The sequence below is a fragment of the Motacilla alba genome, chromosome 10, assembly GCF_015832195.1.
Source record: "Motacilla alba alba isolate MOTALB_02 chromosome 10, Motacilla_alba_V1.0_pri, whole genome shotgun sequence".
Classification (NCBI taxonomy): Eukaryota; Metazoa; Chordata; class Aves; order Passeriformes; family Motacillidae; genus Motacilla; species Motacilla alba.
The window spans coordinates 5,845,137-5,870,445 of record NC_052025.1 but is presented as its reverse complement, the minus strand read 5'-3'; the positions used below and the strand labels follow the sequence as shown (position 1 = coordinate 5,870,445).

At 40.9% G+C, this 25,309-nt stretch overlaps 1 protein-coding gene across 7 annotated transcripts in view; it reads left to right on the top strand.

Annotated features, from left to right (window-relative positions):
- FAM189A1 (family with sequence similarity 189 member A1) overlaps positions 1–25,309 on the top strand; it is a 126,065-nt gene that overhangs the window by 14,584 nt on the left and 86,172 nt on the right. For 3 of the 7 annotated variants that reach the window (XM_038146678.1, XM_038146680.1, XM_038146679.1), the window contains exon 1: positions 8,449–9,015. The exons of 1 other annotated variant lie outside the window; for it this stretch is intronic. In XM_038146678.1, the coding sequence (XP_038002606.1) occupies positions 8,776–9,015 (240 nt within the window). In that variant the 5' untranslated portion in view covers positions 8,449–8,775. Of the gene's footprint in view, positions 1–8,448; positions 9,016–25,309 lie in introns of those variants that run through there. 3 more of the 7 variants (XM_038146682.1, XM_038146681.1, XM_038146683.1) reach the window with 2 other exon arrangements.

The window sequence follows — 25,309 nt, the reverse complement described above, 5'->3', positions numbered from 1 at the left end:
TATAGTAAATATATAGATAGATATAGATATATATATATATATAGATATATTTCTCTGTTACCAAAAAATAAAATGCCTAAGAAGTCCAAATACCTCAGGATTTTATTCAGGTATAATGTTCTACATGGATGATACATTTCAGAAGAAATAGCTTCTCTTCAGGCATATTTGTTTTAAGGAAAAAGTATTCTGCTCTACCTCAGGAAAAAAAAATCCACTTCTTTCCAGCCAGTATGTTGAAGTTAGAAAAAGTTCATTTGCAACGCCTGGACAGAGATGAACAGAGTAAGTTTGACCTAAAAGATAAATTTTGAACACAGGTGAAAGTAGGAAATGTAAGAATATTTTTTTAAAAGTCTAACAATTAAAATTTAAAAGATAGTTAAGGGGCTCAGTTAATAACTATGAAATCTGGTTCTCTAAACTTTCCAGTCATCCTCAGCAGCAGATTTGGCTGTGCCAGTCTGCAGAGGGGAATGTTGTCTATCTGACTGACTGTCCTCAGGGCAGTGGGTTTTTAACCTTTCTCAATTTAGGGCAACTAAATTGGGTTTGATCCTAAATACATTCTGTATTTCATCAGTATTTAAAACAAATGGATGCTACAGTAGCGTGTGATGCTCAAATAAACAAATCATACATTTTCTTTCTTTAACTCTTTTGCTTTCAAAATGGACTTGGCCAGAAAAAAAAAAAGGCAGAAAGGTTATAATAGCCTAATAAAACCTGCAGTGTACTCTGCAAGTATAGATTACTGGAGAATCATGTGATTTTTCTCCTTTTACTCTGCATGTTGTTGCTCTGAAAACCTAATGCAGAACTCTATGTGGAGTTATTTTAGGGAAGGCTAGATGTATTTAGGAAGATTAGAGAAATGCAGAGAATCATGGGGGCTAGGTAACCAAAAAGGAGAGTGAGGAGAATTTGTAAATGTCTGCAGAAATACAGCTGTGCTGTGAAAAATACTAGACTGGAGAAGAGGGTATGGATTAAAAATATTATCCCAATATATTATTATACAGTGTACATCTATCTGCAGGTTTCTGCTTTTAGAAACCTTTTCTGCTGTCTCCCTGTGTGGAGCAAGGGCACAAGGTGGTGCAGGGGCTTGAGTGCCACCAGAAAGTTGCTTCTCCTTGAGGTGCTTTAGCGTCCAGGGGAGAGGATGAGTTTCACAGACGTGTTTCAGGGCTGCAGCTGGATTAGGCAGGGCTGGCTGCATGGTGCTGTGGAGCCTTTGGGCATGGAAGGGCAAGCCCTGAGGGCTGTTCCAGCTTACCCATGGAAGTGTTCCACCAAGGGGACAAAGCTGTACAACTTCTGAGTTGTTTCTGCTCAATACAGTCCTTTTGGTGTGTTAGTAGGCAGCTGCATCCTTTTACATGGGGCAAAACTGCAACGGTTCACATATCTAACCATGTATGGTCAGTTAGTGCAAAAAACACTCAACTATGCCTTCAATTAATTTGAATGTGTTTCATATACATCTAGACAGCCATTTTTGTCCTCTGATTTGCAGCATTTCACAAAGAAAAAGCTTGGAAAAATTATCCAATATATTGGAGACTGATTTCATAAAATCTCAGTAGCAACTTCATATAAAAGAAATGCCCTATATGAATTATAATTTCATTCAAGAACCAGAGTTCCTTTAATAATCCTTAACTTCAGCTCACCTGAGTTTCCATGCTGAATAGTATTTCTGGTCCCCTCAGTTTTCCAAGGTAGAAAAGCTGTGTTCATCTATCAGGTTTTAACTAAATTGCTAAGAGCAGCTAAGCTAACTTTGAATTATTTAAGATTGCCTACCCAATGCTTCTGCAGAACACTGGAATGTCTCAGCCACCAAACACCAATTCCTGATTCTCCAGGGAAGATCCTTTTGCCCCTTATTTACAGCTTTTCTCATCTACCAAAAGCAACTGGAAAGACTATATGCTTTTTATAAGCTGTTTCCTAGAAAGTGTGTCTATCTAGGTTTTCTCCTAATATTTTGACAATTTTTACTTGCTAGTGATTGGAACTATTTTAGTTTTTCTCCTTTATCTTCTCAGGAATACATTCATGTCTAAGAAGAATAGGTAGAATCCCACAAGCAGATTCTATGTGCTTTACTAGAAAAGCCACAATCTCAGCAAGATATTTAGGGGAGGACTTATGGACTTCTTTCTGTTTCATTCTAAATACTTCCAATTACTTAGCTGTGAATCAAACAAATTAATTTCTTGAAAATTTAATTTTGTGAATCACGGAAGATGTTAAGAGGTGTTTTTCTCAGAAAACGAAGTCTTTGACTTCCAATTTTAAAAATGTTACCTTTCAGTAAAGGAAATAAAAACCTCCTGGAGAATGCATAAAATGATTCTTCGTTTAAAATTACATCTGGATTTTAGTGGCTTAGCTAAAAGGTTGATTTTGAACAGTAATAAAAGTGATTCTGTTAAGTTTTTATTTGGGAATTTCAGCTACTTAATTTCTACAGTTGAAAATATTTTATCTAGTAGATTCTGGCCCTGTAAAGTCTAGCAATTTTAAAAGACAGTATGAACTGGCTAATTCTACCACATTTTTTTTGCTCTTGGCAATGGGATCAATAAGGAATCTGATCACTATTACTTGTTACTCTATATACAGAAGTGATGCACATTTTAAAATTTTACAGAAGAAAAGTGATATTATTTAATGCACTGAAAAAGTGCTGTCTAAAACTTCTTGTTAATATTGGAGATATATTTTTCTATGTTTTAATTTATTAGAATAAAGTCTTGATTAGTTTTATGTTTGCTAAGGCTTGGACAGAAAATACCAGGTACTTCTTTGGTTTATGCTTTTTGGGGTATTTTTGCAGGGTTTACATTTTCTGCCAGGCCAAGGGTGATCATCTGGGAAAGAAATCTGTCTCATTTTTAAAAATCTGAGTTCTAGCTTGCCTTTTGTAAAACCACAGGGCAACCTGCTTTTCAGATCCAATCGCGTGTTCCCAGTGTGAACCTTCAAGCACTCATAAAACGCAGAGCAATGTTCCTGATTTCAGTGGTGTCTGTAGCACTCCAGGACACTCCCATGGAGGAAGGCACTCCAAGGTAGGTATTTCTGAACAACAGACACTAGTTTCAGGCCAAAGCATGAAAATTGAGGTTTCTTTCATTTTTTATCTGCAAAGCTTTCTTGTTTAAAACTCTTTTGGCTTACATACAGAAGTAATTCCTATGGCTTTATATATGCTTAGATTATGTTGTTAAAGGATGCTATTTTTGTGAAACCAACTAATCTGTGATTATCCTCTACGTAAAAACATGAGGAACCACAGTAATGGTTGTAAAGTAATGGCAGGTGCTTTTCTTTGTCTCCTTCAGTGACTGGTTGGGGTACAAAACCAATTCATAGGTAGGAGGTAGTGCAGAAAAGCTGAGATATTTAGGGATCCACACATAACTCTGAGTCTTTTAAGAGAAAAGTGAATTCCTCTGTGCACAATCACCCCACCAGGGATAGTGTGGGTGCCTCAGTTTGGGAAGGACATTGAGCAGAGGAGGCAACAAGGCTGGTGAGGGGCTGGGAACACAAACCCTGTGAGGAACAGCTGAGGGAGCTGGGGGTGTTCAGCCTGGAGAAAAGGAGACTCAGGGATGACCTTATCACTCTCTACAGCTTCCTGAAGGGTAGCTGTAGTCAGGTGGGGTTGGTCTCTTCCACCAGGCAACAAATGTCAGAATGAGAGGACACAGTCTCAAGCTGCAGCAGAGAAAATATAGGTTGGATATTAGGAAGAAGTTTTTCACAGAAAGAGTGATAAAATATTGGAGTGGCCTGCCTGGAGAGGTGGTGCAGTCACCATCCCTGGATGTGTTCAATAAAAGACTGGATATGGTGCTTGGTGCCATGGTTTAGTTAAGGTGTTAAGGGCATGGGTTAGACATGATCATCTTGAAGGTCTCTTCCAACCCAGTTATTCTGTGTGTGAGTCTGTGTGTGTTTTGCAGCCTGCAGTGGAGATGTGACAGTTCCCCATATTTGTGTCACCTCTTGGAAGCAGACTTTGTCCAGGCATTGGTTCATTGCAGGGCTCTTGATGATTGTGAGGTTGCTCTTGCTTTTAATATATCCTTTTAAAAGCTTTCATAAATAGGCACTTAGGTTTCAAGCACAGAAGCAGGGATTAGTCAAAGTCTACTGATCCTCACAGTAATTTTGAAAGTTTTTATTCATACTATTTTTGAACACAATTGGTGTGCTTTGTGAGCTCTTCATTCACTTCCACAGAACAATTGCTATAAAAGATGGGACTGGGAGTATCATCATATATCTGATTTGCCAAGTGAAAACACAGTGGATAGTTTTGTTAGTATAAAAGTAGGGAGGTGGGAAGAGGATTTTTATTTTTGAGGTTCATTGATTAGCTACAAGTCTGTCAGAGGCAGTTATCCTATTTTAAGAAAATCGTAGAGTCATCAGGAAGCAAAGTAGTACCAAAGATAGCAGTGGCACCATAGGGTTTTAAGCGTACAGATTTAACTCTCTGGTCCCTTCTTACACTGGTGGGCACTGGCATGCATTGTCTTCTTGTCTTTGACACATTTTGGTATCTGCTACTATGAGGGGGCTTTTATATTTTCAAAGCCTAAGGCATGTAAAGCAGGATACTTCCTGCAAGATGTTGATTACAAGTGGATGTGGTGTATAGACAAAGAAATCTTTATTATTTGCTGTCTTGCCCTCCTTTCTGTCCTCGCCCAGTACAATTTTTTGGAAGATAAACTTAAGGAAGATTGACTGTCAAGTGCAAAAAATGTACATTTCTTTTTAAATGTAGTGAAATACCAGCTTCTGTTGCCTTTGGAATCAAATATCCTTACATGCTTAGAAGTTGGCAAGTGACAATGAGTTGTTCTTCAGTTCTTCAATGATACAGACTTCACATTTAGGTAACTATATCCGTAAACCAATTTCATTACCTCTGTAAAAATTGGATATATTGAGGATGGTTCCTGGTAAACTGAGATAAGTATGTTGGAGTGCCTTACAAGTTATTTTTAGAACAGGGCCAAGTATAGCCATGTAAAAATAAAATTAATTTCTTTTTATATCTGCCAAGAAATTATTATATGCTTCAACTGAACTTATCCTGGATGTTGTGGTCTGGATACTTGATTCCCTTTGAGGAATCAACAGGGTGGACAAAGGAAGTGGAATTACTACTGCTGGTGTTATAGGGATGCAACAACACCTGAATGGCTGAGAAATTACTTGTTAAATATTAGAATAATAAATCTATTTTAAGTCAAGATATCAAGATGAATGATGAAGGTTGAATATGGAAGCAGATGTGTTAAATTTTGTGGGGGTTTCTCAATGTGTGTATGTGTAGATAAAGTCTGTATTTTATTTTTCAGGACTGTTACCACATTTGACCAATTCCCACTACATCTTTAAGATGTATATTGTGTGGGACAGCCTGGTTTGTTAGTGCTTCGTAAGTCCTTAAAGCTGCATCCGTAGAGAGGGGCTGCTTCAAATCATGAGCTCATGTAAGGGATGCAGATTTGAGCCATGCTGGATGTAAGCGGCAGTGGCAGGGCCCGTGGACATGCTTTCAATATCTGTACCCTGTAGGGCACCTTCCTAATGGCAAGAGAGGCTCTACTGTAACTGTGAATTTACTTCTCTTTGCTCCTTTTCCAATTCTGTCGTACTTGAAAATGCCATTTGCTTCATCTCAAATAACAGTTGAAGAGACAGATGCATGAAATCCACTGCAGTGCAAAGTAAGGTAGAATAAATATGAACTTCTATCCACTAACACAGTCCTGAGTATGAAGCTGCTCTCTGAACTGGGGGGAGCCAGTAAAGGCTGACAGTTTTGGGAAAGGTGGCATCATTTTCACACTGGCTTCTGAGTTTGGATGGGTTTTATCAGGCTAATAATAAGGTCTGATATGTAGTGCCCTTTTGGCTGCCTTTGGGAAACAAATTATTTGGTAAATTTAAAGTTAGTAGTTTATAGTGTTCCCATATAAACATGGCTATTGCAAAGCTTTTGTGGCCACAGTTCTGGAAATTTCGGTACCACATCCTACTTAGTTACATGCAATGATCTGGCATTGAAAAATACCAATGGAGGTGCACCAAAAAGGTCTCTTCAGCAAAATAACTTTAGTTAGGGACAACACAACTTCCCAAATTGCTCTCAAATACTTCTCAAACAAATCCAGCAACTAAGACTCTTCAAAGGAAACTAAGAAGTGTAACCAGAGCTAATTCAGATCTTGAACAGTATCTATCTACATCTGAATGCTCACAAATATTGAAGTGACAAAAAGCAATATAAAGTCCAGTGGATTCATGCTGGAAGCCAAAATAATTTTTCTGGTAACTTAGTTGGCCATATTGGAAGCTGTGGCAGTATCGATTACCTGAGAGTTTACCCACATGTGAGGTTCATGGACAGCAGATGAGCTTGTGGATTTGCAGTGCCAGATCTTCCTCTGATTGGCCACAAATGTGGATTAATTTTTTTTTTTTTTTTTAGATACAAGTTAGAAAGTCCTTGGAAATGAAGGTAAATTGGTTTGTATGTAATGCTTTCAAGAGTATCAGCACAGGGAGTTAGTGAGATGTAAATTCACACCCCAGTGTAATGTGTCCTAATTTCTCCAAGCCCTAGGGCCATCTTGTTCCTGAATGAGAGCACCCAGATAGAGGGTTAAATGCATCTATTAAGGTTTCTAATTGTCCTGCTGTTGAACAACCTAAAGCATTTCTGCCTTGATGGAGAATGAGCTACCTAATCATGGAGACTGCAGAGGTTCAGTTTGCATCTGGGCTTTGGTTTTGTTTCTTTTTGCTAGAATTTTTCACTCTATTTGGCAGAACATTGGAACAGACTCTTCCTTGACTTTGAAAGGGGCATTTCAAAATAATGTTTCCAATGTTGGACAGCAAATAGTTCTACTTAAATAAATACAAGCTAGTTTTAGTGTGAACTGATATAAGCAAAAATTCAGTGTAATCTATAACCATATATTCCCACCTGCCTTCACTTATCTGTTCTGCCTGGGCTTTCAGATGAGAGGTAGCACACCTGTGCCAGCAGTCCATTTGGGAATATCAGTTGGGAATGTGTAGTGGTGTGTTTCCAGCTGCCTCCTATTTGTTATCAGGCCCAGTCTAACTGTGCCATTGTAAGGTAACTCTTCTTTCGATTATGAACAGTGTTAATGTAGTACCATTCTGCATTTGACTAAAAACTTTTAGCAAAACAGTTGTTTCTTCAGTGTAGAGTTTTGTCAGGTGCTTTTGTCTCTGATTAAAATATGGCTTGCAGATGTGCTGAGCAGTATTCAGCCATGGTGGGGTGAGAGCATCTGTTATCCTATGATATTTTGTGACACAGACACTGAAATAAACTGACAGCAGCAAGCTTTTTTGTGTTCCTCTGTTACAGTAAAACATCTGGGTGTTTTATGAAAAGAGGGGACCTACTCTGACACTTTCCTGTCAAGGCACCCTTCCTCACTGCTATCTCCCCAGGAAACTATTTAATGCTAAGAAAAGTTCTTGAAAGAAAAGGAAAAGAGCCTCAAATACAAAGATTTGGGCCTGATGTACATGTGGCGTCCAGGTTGAGGGTTTTTTTTGTATGAATGTTACGGAATTACAGACGTGTAGACTACATGGACCAATTCCTGTATTTAAAAAACACTATTTTAGCAGATTATGGTGCTACAAACATGTTAATCTTGGGATAGTTTTACTACCTAAACTATCCTGCAGTATAGTGAGATGATTACCTGGGGGTTGGATTCTGCTTGTGTGTTTTTCATGAGTAGGCCAAGCTGTTTGGAGTTGATACCTAATTGCTGGGACTTCCCTTCTGCAGAAAAGTGGCTTCAGGTGCTGTGGGCAGCCCTACCGTGCTAGACCCTGTTGGCAGCAGCAGCAGGGCTGGGAAATTTTTATAATTAGAAGTCTCATATGTTTCTGCTACTGGGGATGCTGTGCCTGAGACTTGGTTATGGTTTGCTGCGAGGAAAAAAAACCCTAAAAAATAAAAACGTTGAAGATGCCTTCTGCACAGACCTGAGACCCAGCCCTGCCCTTCCTCCGCCGCTGGACGGGAGCACACAGAGCAAGGGGGGAGGCTGCCGCTGCCGCCGCCGCACAAAGCCCAGGTGGGAGCGATTTTGCCCTCAGGGCCCCGGCGGCAGGAGCGGGCTGGGCTCAGGGGCGCTGCCCGGGCGCCGTCCGGCTGCAGGGGGGCCTCGGGCCGGGCCCCTCGCCCGGCGCCCGCCTCGCACACAGCGCCGAGCCCGCGGGGCCGGCGGCCGCCGCCGATGCTCCGGCCGCTGCCTCCGCCCGCCATTGGCCGTGCACAGCCCTCCCCCGCTCCCCTCCCCTCCCGGAGCGGCAGGCGCCGGGCAGCGGGGCTCGGGCGCTCCGCGGCAGCGGCGGGAGCGGCGGCGGGGCTCGGGCGCTCCCCGAGCGAGTGCGCCCGGCCAGCGGCGCCGGGGCTGGGCCGGACCGGGGCCGCCCCCGCCGGCGGCTGAGGTTGAGCCGCGCCCGCGCGCTGCAGCCCCGCAGCCCCCCCCCGCCCCGCGCCTGCAGCGGGGACAGGAGGCGGCGGCGGCTGCCCCTCGCCCGCCGTGCCCCGGCCGGGGCCGCGCGGGTCGCTCCGGGCGCAGGGCGGCTCCTCCTCCATGCGCCGCGGTGCCCGCAGCGCCCGGCTGCCCCGCAGAGCGCGGGGGCGGCGGGAGGCGGCGCGGGGCCGCGCGGAGGATGCCGGCGGGCGGCGGGGCGGCGCGGGCCCCCGGCGGGGCGCGCTCCCTCAGCCCCACCGCGCTGTCCCGCAGCCTGTCCCGCCTGCGCGAGCAGCGCGCCCGCTCGCGGGCCATGCTGGCCCTGGGGGTCACGCAGATGGTGCTCGGCTGCCTCATCGTGGCCGTCAGCTTCGCCGCCCTGGCGCTCACCACCTCGGCCCGCGTCCGCCACTCCTGCCCCTTCTGGGCCGGCTTCTCGGTGAGTCGGGGGGCGCGGGAGGGGCGGGCGGGACCGGCGCCTGAGGGATGCTCGGCCGCCCGACAGGTGGGACGCGCGCGGCGATTGCGGGCCTCGGCGCCCTCCCCGCTCTGAGGCGCGCAGGTGAGCTCCCCGAGCGGCTGCGCCGCGTTCAGCACGGCCACGGCGCTCCTCCGGCCCGGCAGCAGCGCGGTGGCACTTCCACCTCCCCTTTGGAAGGGCTGGCCAAGGTGGATTGGGTTTTATCACCAGCGTCGGGTGAAAGTTGCGATGACAAATGAGCCTGTGGCGGCGGCTCAGCCTCTGGTGCCCGTTCCATCGGCGCTGACTTGGGCTCACCTTGAGACGCGGCCGGCGCTCAGGGTCTGGCGCGGCTGCACATTCAACCACCGGCCGTGTGGGGCTGGAGGTGACCAAACGGGACGAGCACAGCGGGAGTGGGATTTAAGGTACACACGCGGCATGGAAGAGTTCCGCCGAGGACAAGGAGAGTGCGCCGGGAGGGCTGGAAAGGCCGTGGCTTTGGGGCACCCGAGAGCCCTGAGAGAGGCTGGGGCTCTCCCCAGGGGGGGCTGCTGGTCTGAGGGAAAAGCTTGTTTGCTCTGAAGGCAAACTGGGGTCTTTCTGATTCCTTTGTCATATCCTTGTTCACTTTCCATTGTGTCCTGCTAGCACAAATTTGAAACAAACAAACAAACCCAAAAAAACGGAGTCTGATTCAGGTGGTCTCACTTAGTGCTGATCATGAGTGGCTGCATCTGTGTGTGGGCACAGTGCACTCATGGGCACATTAGGCTAATCCTGCTTCATGAAAGTTTTTCTCATAAGCAGTGAAATGGGGCTTGACATTTATGAAGAATTAGGCATTTCTGAGGGCACTGGTAACAGACTCTGTGTTATTGGTGAAGATTTGCTCCATTTAATTTAATGCGTTACTGGTTTCAATTATGTCTCTTCAGCTCTTTCAACGGACCAGGGAGTTTTCAACTTGAAACGGGCTTGTTAGAAACCAGAAAAAATAGATAAAATATTTTGGATTTTTTAGTTCTGAGCATGTGGTAGAAATGGTGCAATTTTTAAAAAGCCTTAAACTATTTAATATGCTCTTATGCAGATTTTTTTTTTTTCTAGAGTCCTTCAGAGCAGAAGAGTCGCTCTGGATTAATTATTTAGAGATCTTTCTTGCTTTTGTTGTATTTTATTCTAGTCTTGAAAAGAAATATGAGTTTACACTAATAGCATTGATGTTGTAATAGTAATTCTATTGAATTTGATCCTCTGCAAGATAATATGCAATTATTTGTTGTGATGAGGTGTGAATTTTAGGTTCAGAATCTGGCTGCTTACATACTAATGTGCTACTAAACCAACACAGCTCGGGCAGCCTTTGTTTCTTACCTTGACAGAGTGAGCAGGAATATGCATAACTGCTTGTGGATTCCAGTAAGCACAACTTTTTCAATAGCATTTTCCCCACCTCCTGTGTTCTGTGTGCAAAGACACTTCTTGTTGTAATGCTCCAAGACAGGCTGCTTCTCTTACTGTGGGGGCTTCCTACTCTTCTCTCTGTGCAGTGTATTTCACAGAATATGTGTTTCCCACTTAGATTTCATGCTAGTTGCTCACCAGAGAGACCAAACCCGTGACTGCAGCCTGTGGTAGGACGGGTGGAAGGCTCAGGGAATTGCAGGACTGCTGACTTAAAGGCCTCATTTTCCTGTGCTATCAGAACGAGGAAGGTGTACGTGGTTTCCTAAACTAAGAGTTGACTTTTTGAAAAAATAATTCTACCTAATAAATTATCTGTCTGAGCATTAGAATAAACTTAATTTCCTCCTATTATCCTTACCTCTAAATCTCAAGAACGAAGAGAAAATAGAACAGTTATTGAAGCATGATGAGCCCTAAAGAACTTTTTGGAGTTAGTTGATTACACAGCCTTTTCTAAAAGCCCTTTGAGGTATTCAGTGGATTTAACAAACACTATGTATATCATCACTCACATTCTTCCACTGAAAAATGTTTTTGTGGTAACAGTCTTTTGCTTGCTTCTATAAATTGCAGTTAAAGAAATAAATACAGGTGGGTTTAAGTGACATGAGAGAAAAAGAATGGAACTGTCCTTCCCCTCTTTATTTGGTGCCAAAATCAGACATAGATATTCACTGCCTTCACACAACTTCCCCCTCACTTCTTGCAAGTAAATAACTGAGTAATTTGATATTAAAGTAGAAATTCTGAATCTGTTTTGTTGTGTGTTTATGTGATATACTGTAGGTTTTAGTCGTTAGAAGTACACATCCTAAAAGAGAGTAGTCTTGGCATTGATAATTCTCAGCAGTTTCTGACACCAAATGACCTGTCAATATAAATGAAGGCTTCAAAAATTTGTTATGAGTGTTTCAAATGTTTCTGAAAATAATTTCCTAGTGTTTATAACAGTCTAGCTGGTTGAAAATAAAATTCAAAATGGATCAGGCTGCATATTAGACTCACAGAAAGATCTGTCATCAAATGCAAGCAAAGGTTCTGATTTCTCACTTTCTTTTTCAAATCAAATCAAGTGACCATGTGAGTGAGAGCTTATTTAAAGAACAAGGCACCATAATTTCCATAAAACTTTGAAGAGTTCAGAGCTTATTTAAGTATCATCCCATACCTTGAGCACTTTATCTTTCATAGGAAAGATTAAGAAGATACTCTTTATCTTCATATATTTTGCATTAAGACATTTTTAAGGTAATTAATCAGAGTCAACCTCACGCTGAGCAAAAGGAAATTTGAGGTTTAGATAAGCAGGTACTGGTTAATTCTCTGCATAGGCAGCATTCATTGGCAAGACCTTGCAATCTGTGTGCTGAAATGCTTGGCAGCTTGTTCCCATTGCAGTTTTCTGAGAAAATGGTGATTTGTTCTTCACATTCTCTCAGCTGGGTAAAAGAAAATATTTTTTCATGTAAGGGAAATGAACATAGGTGTCTTTGATCCTGTTAAGAACATCAAGAACAGAGTACTAGCCCCATTTTAATCGTGGAAGGATAGGTCTCACAGGCTGTTCTGGTAGATCACTGGAAGTATAAGCAGTGACAAGGTTATTTATCTCTCCTGTAGGTCCATAGTTGCTTGAATATGTGAAAATATTTGTACCCCCTTTGCCCTTTTAGGATGCAAACCATATGCCAGTTTGTAGTGTGTTGGCTGTGCGTGCCCAGATGGAAGGAAATGCTGCTGCTCAATGTTGGGACAGCAGCAAACCACAGGCTGCTGGAGCTGTGGCTGTGTGACTGCAAAAGCAAATCTCGCTTTGTGAAGTCATTTCTTCAAATTATCTAGAAGTTTGCAGAAAGATGTTTATCCTGCTACCCCTCCATCTTGATTTAAGAAAATTACCAGGCTTAGTTAGAGGCCAAAGTTCTCTCTAGTAGAGCAAAGTATTAATAAAATAGTAAACTAAATGGTAAAATTACCCATGTTTCTAAAATTACTCTGGCACTAGAAATCCTAGCATGTACTTGCTGGGTATTCTTCTATCTCCTTTTTTATGTATGGTTATGTCGCAGTTGTTGTGTTCTTGTGTAGAAGTGTGTTGCTGGAAGATCTTGTGCTGCCTTTCCTTTTTATTAAGTTTCTTCTCAATTGTGCCTCTTTTCATCCATATCCCATGTTCAGAGCAGATAAATTCTTCTGGCTTATAAGTGTCTTTAATGTAGAATGTTTTCAAGGTTCGTGAAATACGTGCTTTTTTGTGTTCTTTGAAAAAGGAAACAGATATAAAGGGAGATTGTTGGTGTGAACTCAAACCCAACTTTTCTTTTATGGAAAATGGGAAATATGTTATATACTTGTCTACTTTATTAACTGAGAAAGCTGAATGTAGGAGCCTTTTCTGTAGTTTTCTGTGACATGGTACCAAATAGGTTAAAAAACCTCAGGTGATGCTTAAAGGGGTTAACTTTCAAAAACTTCTACTTGTGTGTGACCCTGGCTGCTCCTCACATGCAGCAGGTTGTCTTGGCATGTTCCTGTACAAAATCATTGTGGAAGTGAAGGGAAGATGACTATAATTTGTTAGCAATTGTGGTTTTCTCTTCTTCTCCATTTCAGCTAAAGGGTTTGGGTTTTTTTTCCTTCCTCCTATCCCCTGTTCTGTGTTCTTCTGGTGTTTTCCATTATTGCCTGTGCATAGTCAGGAGGAGTAGAGTGATAGTTGTAGCTTGGGGCAAGGAACTTTAAGTTTGCATGAGAAGCCTCTTTCCAACAGTGTGACTGTGAAAGCAAAGCCAAGCTCCTTGAGAGAAAGTAACCTCACTGCTCCTGTGGTGTGATCCAGTGTCCACTGAACTGGGAAAACCTGGAACACATTTATTTGTTTGTTTGTCTTGGAGATGATTTCATGTCTAGGAGTCAAAGGGCTGCTTTCTTGTCCACCTGCTGTGGTGGACAAGATGGAACTATAGATCAACAAGATCAACTATAAATGGAACTGTAACTCTATGGTTATCAGGTGGTTTTTCACAAAATGTCCACTGTACTTCTGAGTGTGCTATAGGAGAGCTCTGGGTCCTCTCTGGGAGTATGAGAACCCATAGTATGGATTGCTTGGTTGTGTATTCCTGGTTAACACACACAGCCTGAGAGCTCAGCCTACAACTTTCTTGGAGGAAACTCTGCTTGGGTGAGAGTATGTGACCAGATCCCTTCTCTGCAGAGGATTGTTCTAATATCAGATTCCAAATCTGTGGACTCATATTGTGGACAGTTTGTTATTCTGTGAAGTTTGCTGCTGGTTCAGCAAATGTTCTGTATCTCTAAATATTCACTTGCAGGCTTCTTTTCGAGGAGTTTGTATTGCTTGTTTGGAAATTGGGTAGGTAAAATTCCACACAGAAAAAGTTTTCAGGAGACTTACCAGACCTCTAATGCAGATTATCAAATAGTCAAACCCAGGGAACAAATGAAACTGATTTCTCTCTGTGGCTGTTGAAGATCTTCTGTCATTCCTGAAAGATGATGCAACCATGCACAGGACAGTTACTTTGATGTTTCTTGTTTCAGTTTGATGAAATTTAGAAGACCAGGAAATGGATCACTTCAAAAATCCTACAAGTGACTTGGTAATCTTTTGCCTCTTCACAGTCTGGCTAATAAGTCATGGTAGGTGTTTGCCAGTGTGATAGTCACAAAATAAAAGCTGCTCAATGGGGTGATACATTTGAGCAAGTAATACTGTCATGTTTGACTGATCACTGTTAACTCCTCAGTTAGGAATTGTAAGGTGCAGTCACAGTTTTAATTACAAATAGTGAAACCTTCAGTTATACACACTTGCAAAAGAATTACACGAACTTGGATTCCTTGAGACATTGTCTGTTACTGTGTACCACTGTACCCTTTATTAACTACCATCCCTGTTTTTGGTTTTTTTTTTCTGATTTCTTTTTGGATTTGCTAACGTCTCAGGCACCTCTTTCCTTCCCTTTGCAAGTTTGTCAGGGCTTTGAAATGTGAGCAGTCTGTGGAAGGAGGTCAGCTGTCTGGAACTTTGTGTCTCAGGAAGCCTGCTAGGGATGTGTGTTGTGGTACGTAGTGTTGGTAAAAAAAAACTCAGTCACCTGCACAGGCTTGCTTCTCGCCTTCACAAAGTGCACAAGGATTGCAATGTGACTTCTCTAGGTGATGGATCATTATTAATCGTATTCGCATTCTTGGTTTGTACATCCTGACAATATTGTGTGACAGACACAAAACCCAAAAACATCCAACCCAGAAAACCCATGAAGCTGTTAATAGCTGCCAGTAAACCTGTGGCGTTGGTGCCCAAGAAGAGGTCATACCCATCACAGAACATAAGAACTGAGAAGCCTCGGGTGCATCCTCTGTGCTTTGTGGAGTCTGTGGTCAGGGAGGGCTTTGGAGCAGGGCATTCATGGGTGAAAGTGTTGTCTCCATATCCTGATGGAATGATAGCGGTTCAGCTGGACAGAGGAACAGTTACAAAGATGACAGCATTCCTTTTTAGTTATTTGAACCGTGCCTGGTAAAATAACTGTTTGTAACCTCCTGAGGATTTGGGGCTAAGTACAACCTTGAGATTTTTTTGTCTCCAGTGCACTGGAGAATAGCAGACTCATGGAAGGCAACATTATTTGTTTCATGAGCCACATCAGCTTTTCTTGCTTCTGAGTATGTTCCGTTGCCTTAGCCTTAAGAGCAACTTAATTAAAAAACTTCCTGTGATATACGAAGGAGTAGTGGAAGAAAGCAAAGATAATTATGATAAGAAGCAGGAGGTGTCCAGTGTGTAGGGAAGAAATAGCATTGTTTTTATTAATCCCATATTATTATAAGTGACCTGTATTCTGAAATCTTTATTTTTCTGTAGGCAGCCAGACTGCAGAATAAAAATATTATAATATTTTTCCTGGATGCTGGTTGTCCTTTCCAGATTTTTTTTTTTTAATGCTGGAAATGTAGGAGCATTTGGTGTTAAAGACAGCAAGTACTGCCCAGCACTTATGAGAACTAGCTGTGAGGAGCAGGTTATGTCTACTGAGAAACTTGGACAGAGCTAAATACCTTGGTGGATGTGGGAATTTCTAAGGTAAATAGTCTAGTTATTTGCAGCTGCTGAACTTACTGCTCCTTCATTTTAGTTCTATGTTGTGAACTTACTAAAGGAATGAGTTGTGAATTATCATGTTTAATAAGCTACTCCTTCACAATTCATTTTTCTGCTCACTCCTCTGCCTTTGGGATCCAAGGGCAGAACAGATAATGGGACTGTGTAAGGTGTGAACTGCCTGAAAATATGTCACTTACAGGAGTATAAGGATTTCAGTGGTGTATTTAGAGAAAGCTACTCTTCTAGAAGCAGGTGGTGTGGTCATTACCTCATCTTTTTGGGAGCAACCACATTGCTTTAAAAGGAGTGTTATGCAAATGTGACAAACCTAGGGAATTTCTATTTGAGGAATATTTATACATTCAGAGCATCCTAGCTGATGTGCAGGCAACATTTTAAGATCAAAATGCCCTAAAGCTTAGTCTTCCATCTTTGGCAAAGTCCCATCATCACCGTGTCTACCCCATAAACAGAGGGTTTACAATCTGTTTGTAAGGACGCTATGTTGATAATTCCTTCAAAAGCTCTTGCTTGTGCTGTTTGAAACTTCAATCCTGTCCCCAGTATATTTTGTCGTTGTTATTTTTGGTGGTCCCTGGATGTGTCCATATCAGTGTTCTAGTTGTGGTCGTGTGTGTGCTCCCGCTCACTGCTCCTGCACACCAGGGAGCATTCTCAGAGCACAGGGACTCTGCTCCTGGGGGATAAAATGGAGCCAGCAGAGCTGGAAGAACACTGTAGATGGAATCTGGCGGCTGGGAGGAGTGAAGTCCGTGGGCCAGACTGGAGCCTGTCTGAATAGTCACTCATCCATCGATTGCTCGGTGTGGATGCTCTCAGGACCCAGATTCTTTCGCAAACACATCTGCTCACGTTCCATTTGCTCTTGGTAATTCAGGTAAAACCTGCGAGGCCAATCTGAAAGCTCCTGTATTGTGCAGAGGATATGAACTCCCTACAAATGACTAGAAGTCCTTTGTGCTGGGCGGAATTTTCCTCCATCCTGGTTACATCTTCATTGGTAGTTCGATGCAGGTCTGCAGATTAAAATAGCCAGTTCTGAGGAGCAGATGCCAGTGCTTGGTGTGTTACTTTTAAGGGCCTTGAGTAGGTGGAGTACTTTGGAGCTAATTTGCAGTAAATGAGAAATGCTTACTTGAATTACTGCTGCATTGCTTATGCTGAGACATTGTTTTCCAATAGTTTTTGATTTAAAAAATTGAATCATTTCACAATATTCTAAAAAGTTTATTATTTGGTTTTATTATTGGTTTCGTTTGGTTTTATTATTTTCATATTCTGATAAAAATGAGAAAATGTAAACACTTTGAAGAATATGCATGTTTTGCTTAAAGGAGGCAAACTGAATTTAACACTTGGATTTTTGATCTTTATAACAGCTTGATTTAAACATGGGTAGTTGAAACAGCAGCACAATTTTCAACTTTTGGGTCTAATTACAAAGTAGGAGTTACTCTACTTTGCAAACTTGCTTTCAATTTTGAATATGAACTTTCCTTCTTTCTAGAAGCCATCATCATGAGTAATTTCTGTTCTGCAGAACCAGCAAATAATGTCCTCACTGATAACTATACAGGTTTGTTATTTCTGTCACTTAAAAAGAGTCAATCTCCGCAGAATTATTTTCATGTGTGGGGTATAATGTACTTATGAGATTTTTTATTTTTTTTTTTTTTTTGCTACTGTTTTAGCAGAAAAGAGCCTGGCTTAATCTGAAGATTCTAGATAAGCCTTCAGTGCCAGAGAGATAAAAACAGGTGGTTTTAAACTGAACACACTTAATCCAGAGGCACTGAGAGATAATAAACATGTAGCTTTATGCTGTCACTTTTGTATTAACTGTCTTCAGGGAAGAAACTCTTTTCATCAGTGTGGAAAATTGTGTTTGCAGCTATTTTTCAGATTTGTGACAGATTTTTTGTCTGCTAAAGAAATTAGGATTACTCTCCAGTTAAAACAAACAAACAAACAAACAAACAAACAAAAAAACTCCACCAAACCATTCAATGTAAAAAGCCAAGGGACAACATGATTTATCAATAATCAACACAAGTCATTATCTCCCTATTATGCATTCTAGTGAGCATGGTTCTATCAGAACCATGAGTTAAACTCAATGGTTTTCCTTTGTTATAGCAGTGAAAGCATTTGTTGACTAATGCTACTAAAATAAGAGGTTTTCAAGTTCTGACTCTGTAAACTGTCACCAAGAACTTTGATGGTGCTGTGAACATGTGTGACACTGCTATGTCATTCCGGGAATAACTTTACTAGAAAGTGGTTTTGAAATATCTTGAAATTAGCTGTAGTTCAAACAAATTTTATCTTTCCAGAGGCTTAAATTCAAAACCTTTTGAAAACTTGTGAAATATATGGCTAAAAAAAATTCCACTCTCCATTGCAAAGGCTGCTGTCCTGTGTTTGTGTTGATGTGAAGGGAACTCAGTCTGTTTTCTGTGTCTCAGGTCACCCAGAGTATCAAACTATGGACTTGACCCTTTACGTGTTCCCCCTTAAACAGAAATTTTCTGGGGCTGTGTAGGACCACTTACACATTCTTGTGGCAGGTTTCAGTCTTTATGTTAGTGAGCCGAAAAGAAAAAAAAATGCATTTAGAAAAACTCCTAATGCATTTGGAAAACTCTTAGATTAAGAACAAATGAGCTTCCTCTTGCTTGCCTCTACAGACATGATTTGTGTCTGAAAGGTTATTGTGCTTTTTGCAAATGAGAATAAACCGAAGGGATGCTGTTATGGTCCTTTCTGCCTTGAAAATTACTTTCCAAAAAGCAATGTTAATTCAAGAAGTGCTAGATTTGAGTTTTCATTTTGCAGTGGTTTTAAGCATAATAGAGTTTTCATGTGAAATAAATTTTCATTACACGTAAAGAGTCAAAGGGAGCATCAAAAAAGAATATCTGAGTTTGCAACAAATATTTGGTTATAAAGGATGCCTGAAAAATGCTGACTTAGAGAGTGCAGATTTATTTAGGCACATCAGAGTATTATGAATAATTTTTATGTTTAAAGTAACATTAAAGCCAGAACAAGGCAAGCCACAAAACACCACTGGAGTTGGAGGCGGGGGGAAGGAGGGTCAGGAAGGAAGGGAGATACATGTAGGATAATGGCTCATGCCCTGGAGACGCATTACCATTGGGTCTGTAATTGCAGGACTCCCTTACAGCTGCATCATATGATTTCTCTGGTGCATCTCTGCCCCTGCTACCACAGAGCCTGCTGCATGGAACCAGAGAGAAGAGTGAGGGCAGGACAGATGGGGTGGCAGGTGCACTTTGTCTGCCTGACGACGCTGCACACTTTGGGTAGGATGTTAACAACTTGTCCATGTTGCCTTGTATGCATAAACCAGCAATGGTTGTCCTTTGAGAAGGACAGAAGTAATGTTATGGTAGGTAGGAGTCAGATTTCATGTGTAGGCTGAAGTCCTTCACATAACCAATTTTTCACATTTGTTCTGGTACAAGAGGAGACATTAGCTTTTTTAAGGAGTTCCTAACAGGAAAATCTTGTCCTGTTTATTCTTGTGTGACGTATATTGGTCTGGGCTTAAGGAATTTATAATAATTTAGATCATCTTCTTCTTCTTCTTTTCCTCCCTTAAAAGTTTAAGTAAGTAGTAACTAGGAGTAAACTAAAACATTGCTGTCTGGTTTTGAAGTTCATGTTAATTCAGTAAATATTTTCTTTCCTACCTAAGTAGTTTCAATCTTCAGTGCAGCTTTTCCTTTGAGCTTTTCAAATACTCTCACTATGGCTTGACAGACTCATTTCTCTTGGTATGTAATATTTGCCTTTTGAGTGGAGAAGAACCTTTACTGTAAAAGCAATAATGACAGTACAAACAATCAAGTGTTGTACAGATAATAAGGATAACCAATATCAGATAATAAGGATAACCAGTATCAGATAATAAGGATAACCAATATCACACCAATCTCTGGTGGCATTTGGTGTCTGCCAGAGACCACGTCCTCATCTTCCTTCACTGACCTTCTGTCATGGTATAACATAGCTTGGTTTTTAGATCAAGAGAAAACCCATCAGTTAAGGAAGTGATCCCTTGGAAGGAGCTTGGCAGCTTCCTTTGGACTTCGCTTCTGGAACTGATGGAATTTCTCTTCCTGTGAGCCAAGTGTCTCAAAGACCAAATATCAAACCAGCTGTTAGGAAAAGCGATCCCCAGGGACAGGACCTGTCAGTCCTAGGTGAGGCTTGTCTGAAGAGTTCAGTCATACCCATCACAGGTTTGTGAACCTAAAGTAATGGGCAGGAACAGAAAGAAGCAGAACCATTTTCTACTTCTGACCTTGCACCTCTCCCTGCAGCAATGCCCTTTTTGCCCGTGGGACTAGAATTCACCACTAGGCGATTTGTAATGTCCTTCCACTTGATAGTTCTTTCTCATGTCCTGGCAGTTTAAAAACTTGCCTTCCAGTATGAATTGTTTGGGGTTAGCTCAAGGTTTCGCCTCTATCAGCTGTTTTGGTTCTGAACTACAGAAGTAATTATCTTGTTAATTAACCTATTTTGAAAAATTAGAGAAGATAAGAAATAATGGAAAAAAAGGAGTCAGTTTGAGAGTTACAGTTACTTTTCAATCTTGAATATTTTGGCAACAAGTAATTTTTTTTTTTTTGGAGGTTGGTTATTTTGGGATTCTGAAGATTTCTTCCCTTCATCAGTGTCTGATTTGATTTATATAACATCAATGAAAAAATATAGGTCTGTGAACAATTTTACCTATGGAAAAGTAATTCTATATGTACTAACATTTAGAGCTCCTGGAAAATAAAAATCAATTAGTTTTTTTTGTTTATAGTTAGATATATCACATTTAGGAACTGTATGGGAGTCCCCAAACAATGTATTTCTTTGGATCTGCTGTATTAACTTAATCAAGAAAAAGAATCTGGTGCCAAATTGAATGCTGTAGTAATGAGCTGTAGCTCAAATTCTTGAAAACTAGATCATTTAGAAAGTAGAGCAATGTTGATAAACAATATTTCCCTGATTCAGAAAGGTCTAAAAATACTTCTGGTGTCTTCTGTCTGTTAACCATATAACATCAAAAACATTTGACTTCCTTTTGACCTCCTTTGCCTCCAGCCCGAGTGCCTCAGGAATCAGTGTTTTAGACAGTTTAGCTGTTATTGATGTAATTCTTGTGTTGAGTTCGAGCAGGTAAATGAGACCAATGTCAGGAGCAGCTTTTCTGCAGCTTTTTTTGTTTGGGGTAAAACATGACAATGCAGCACTGAAGCTGTCACCTGTTTCAGCCAGCTGGCCAGGAAGCTCCACCTGTAAGCCAGGAGGGTAAGGGCAGGTCTCGGGAGTGCCCAGCTGCTGCAGAGGTGTCCCAGCTTCACCTGCCAGCCGGGCGTGTCCCTGCTCCTTGGGAGCTGTAGGAGCAGCCAGGGATGGGCTCTGCGAGAGTCCCAGCAAATCCCGCCTCGCTGGCAGCACCAAACAAAGCTGATGGGTGTGAGGTCCTGACTTACAGCTCAGGCCATAGGACATGCCAAAGGTGAATGGGATGCAGAAAGCTTATACTTAAAAATAATATGGGGCTTTGTGAAGTGTTCTGTTTCCTGAAAGCAGAAAATTCAACAGTCAGTGTAATTATATTTGTTTGAAGCCCACAAGAAGCCTGTGGATTAACGATAATGCACAGTGATTACATCAATCAGTAGACTCTGGTGGAAATGAGAGGTTTAATGGTACAAATGCATGTAATAATACTTTGGATGAAGTAAAAAATATTTTCTGAGGAGATCATCCTGAAGAAGATGAAAAATTGTAATTTTACAAACAGATCTGCAAAAAAGGATTCCTTTCTTTTCCAATTAAATTGTCAGTGAGTAGCTTGAGAAAGAAAAGGTAGGCTTGTATCTTAAAGAAGGTAGTTTCTCTAGCATGGAAAAGGACCCTCATATAGCTATTTTTAGTTAGTTAAGTTATAGTTGGATGGAGTGTGGTTTACTGGATTTCTCAGAAGCAGGCACTATCTTTAGTGTAAGGCAATAAAATGTATTAAAAATCAATGTATTTGGTGTCTGTTAACCAATACCGTGGTCATTTAAATGGGAGAAATGTTTGCTTCCCCAGTTGCCACTTGAAATGCCTGAGGAGTGGGAGGATGAGAATAAGCAAGTAGTGTGTTCTCAGACAAGATTCACACCTCCTCAATCCCCAAAGAACTTTCTTAAGAAATGTGTTATCTGTTCCCTCTGTGTTTCCACATCTGACAAGTGATGATCTGTTACTTTAGTAAGCTCTAAATATGCCCTACCATTGGATAACAAGGTTGTACAAACACGCTGAGGGAACTCTAATAAACATTATAGTGAATAGTTCTTGCCCTTCTTTGCCTGAGAAATTAAAACTTTTCTAGCTTAACCTACCCCTGTTTTTAAAAAGTAACTAGAGCATGTTGCAGGGACAATGAATTCAGTCATTTCACTGATCCAGTGGTCTGTAGCAAGGCTTTAAGAAATGTGCCAGCAGATAATGCAAGGAATATTTCCTAGAAATCTAGGATTGTAATGTAGCATTAGTTGAGTATAGATTCACAGTTTATAATCCTGTGGAATAGCCAATATATAGAAGTAGCCCTCTTAAATATAAATGGAAATTCTGCATAAATATTTACTTTTTGTTGTTGTTGTTTTTTTTGGTTTTTTTTCTTTGTTGTTGTTGTTAATTTGTTTGGAGGGTTTTTTTTCCTTAGTGTGGATTTTTTTGTCTAGGTTTGTTTTTTGTTGGTTGCTGGGATTTTATGTTTTGTTGCTTGAGTTGTTTTTTTTAAAATATATATTGTGGGAATTTCATCATATGATGTTGAAACAAAGTAGAACAGCTGACAGCTGATCTTTCAAGGATGTGCTGCCTGTAGGGGTTGGTTTGTTGTTTTGTTTTCCTGCAAAGTGGAGGACAATTATTCAGAAGGGAAAAAAAAAAAAGTGAGAGCCAGAAAATTCTTTTGTTTGATGAGGTAATAATATCACAGTTTTGACAGTAATCTTTCTGTGTGCAAGTGAGGGTCTCCAGTTCCTGTTCTGAGCAGCTGGGAGCTGTGCCCTGGTGCTTTTGTCAGGTTGCCTTGGCTCCCAGCTCCCAGTAAGCTTTGTGCTTGAATGCAGCCACCGAGGGTCCCTTCCCTCAATAAATTAAACTCCTCCTGGCTTTCTGTCATGTTCTGTAAACCTGCGATATCTTCCTCTCCTCTCTCTCATTTAGCTCCTTTGTAGAAAGTGTTGATCAGAGGAAAGTTTGCAGAATCCAATTGATTCTTGACTGAGAGTAAAAAATGGTTAAATATGATTCTGTGTAGTTTTTTTAACTGGTTATGCATTCACCTTAGGGAAACAACCAAAACTAAACCCACCAAAAAAACCCTAAACCAGTAAGCATTCAATTTGTAATTGATCTTAATAATATTCCTTCTAGTTGAATTGTATGAGGAAGGGAGGAAACATCACAGTCATAATAAAGTTAGTGCTTATGGAAAGTTAGTGTATGATGGAAAGGACAGGATTATTTAATGGTCAAAACTGTCTTCTACCAATAGAATTATCTCCTCCTGCACCAACACAGGTAAAAGGCTGAATTCCAAACAGCACAGCTTTTCTAAGGGTGTGAAAGTAATGTCCTAAATAAAAATGGAATCAGGCTTGAGAAAAAGCACTGTGGAGATGATGCTTGTGATTAGGAAGATATTTGGAGTCTTCTCCAAGTTTGTTAAACAGTGTGATGGTGCTACCTGGGCTGGCTAGGCTGCTTAAGAGTAAGTGCAGGTTTGGGTTTGAAAGCTGCAAATCCCAAGTGTGATCAGTGATGAAAGAATCGGGAAAAGGCTGCTACTATAATCTCATAGAAACTGCCAGAAACTCAAACGATATTTTTTAACAGTGATCACATACTAAACAACATTATCTTCATAGGCTCTAATTAACTGCCAGAAAAATGACCATCCTTTCTGACTGTTTCTTCCATTTGCCTCTGTTGACCCACAGAAGCAGAATATCCTTCTGATTTTTATCAAGAAATTGATTTGACAGAATAAAAATTCACTCATCAAAATGTAGGTATATAACAAAAACTTACCTACATTGTAGCAGAACAATAAAAACATCTGTGTTACAGCAAAAGGAGGTTGAGTAAATTAAGAGGGCAAGTAAAGGTGACATGGGCTCTGAAATAGCACCAAAGACTGATTGGTTTTCTCTGTATATCATTTCATCGTGGACACAAGCTAACTGCACTTGATAGACTCGGATGGCAGGGCTTGACTTACGAGTTTTACTGGTATAAGACTTCATTTTGAGTGTGGGTTTTTCCTCCTCTTTGTTTTTCTTTTTCTTTTCCTGCAGCCTAGTGGCCTGCATGAGTTTAATACCTGATGGTGTGTAACTAACTGGGCAGCAGCAGTAGCTTAGCAACATCAGCTAGTGCTGATGAGCAGCTAGTGCCAAAGAACAATGTTGGCTTTCATCATTTTAAAATGCCAGCTGGTTCTTTAATAGTCTTTCTATATTTAGAGATTAATTGATAATTGTATTTCAACTTGTAGACCTAGGCTGGATTTCACCACTAAATTGTTTGATAAAGAATTTGGGAGTCTCAGAAGTTCTAACTGCAGGCACTGATATAAGATTTAGGAAGGGCACGGTAATAACTAAATCCCCAAGTGAGATTCTTGGTGATGGAGAGTACACAGAAACTTTCCTTGCTTCCAGTTCACTGTAAGTACACAAGCAAAGCTGCCTAAATGTACCAAGGGAGTGGTAAACTGCGTTCTCTGAGAATTATGATTTTCTCTTAATAAATAGTAATGTCCAATAAATATATGCACATTTTTAATATAAGTAAATTAGAAAAGAAATTAGTATTACAAACATATCCTGCTTCTGTGCTTATATGTGTGCACACACTAAAATAAAGCGTCAAGAATGTATATTTTTACAGAAATCATTAAATTATAGAAATGTGCACCTGGAATGGGTCTCAACAGCTCATCTATTCTATTTTCAGTGTGAGATCCATCTATAAACAGCAGCATCTCCAGCTGAGTGTTTGTTTAGATGTTCCTGAAGTAAGGTAAAAAAGGAATCTGTGTAACCTTGATTACATCTTCCAGCACTTAACTACTTCTGTGCTAATATGGATCTCATACATTAACTCTGTATATCCTAATATGGAATGTGAGTTTTTTCTGGAAGTTAAGCTGCTGATATTTTTGGATGCATATATGGTGGACACAAGGGTAAATGTTGCTATTCATTTGTTGAGGATTTGTAACCTACCAGAAAATGCCACTGTTCTTCAGCCTGGCTAAACCATATAGAACTTTCTAACTTCACTTATAAGTAGTTTTCCAAATCTCTTTGCATCTTTATTTCTGACCTAGCTTCTCTACAGTGGTTGGGTATATTTGATGAAATGTGGGCAAGCTGGGCAGAGCATTCTTGCTGAGGATCTTCACCAGAGCTTGTTGCAGCAGAATGGATACTGTACAATCTGTATAGCTGGCAGTCCTGCTAATTTGTTCCCAGATGCTGTATGTGTCCCTGTGTTCCTCTGTCACTTTGCTGTTTATATTTTAATTCCTGGCTACACTAATCCTCAAGT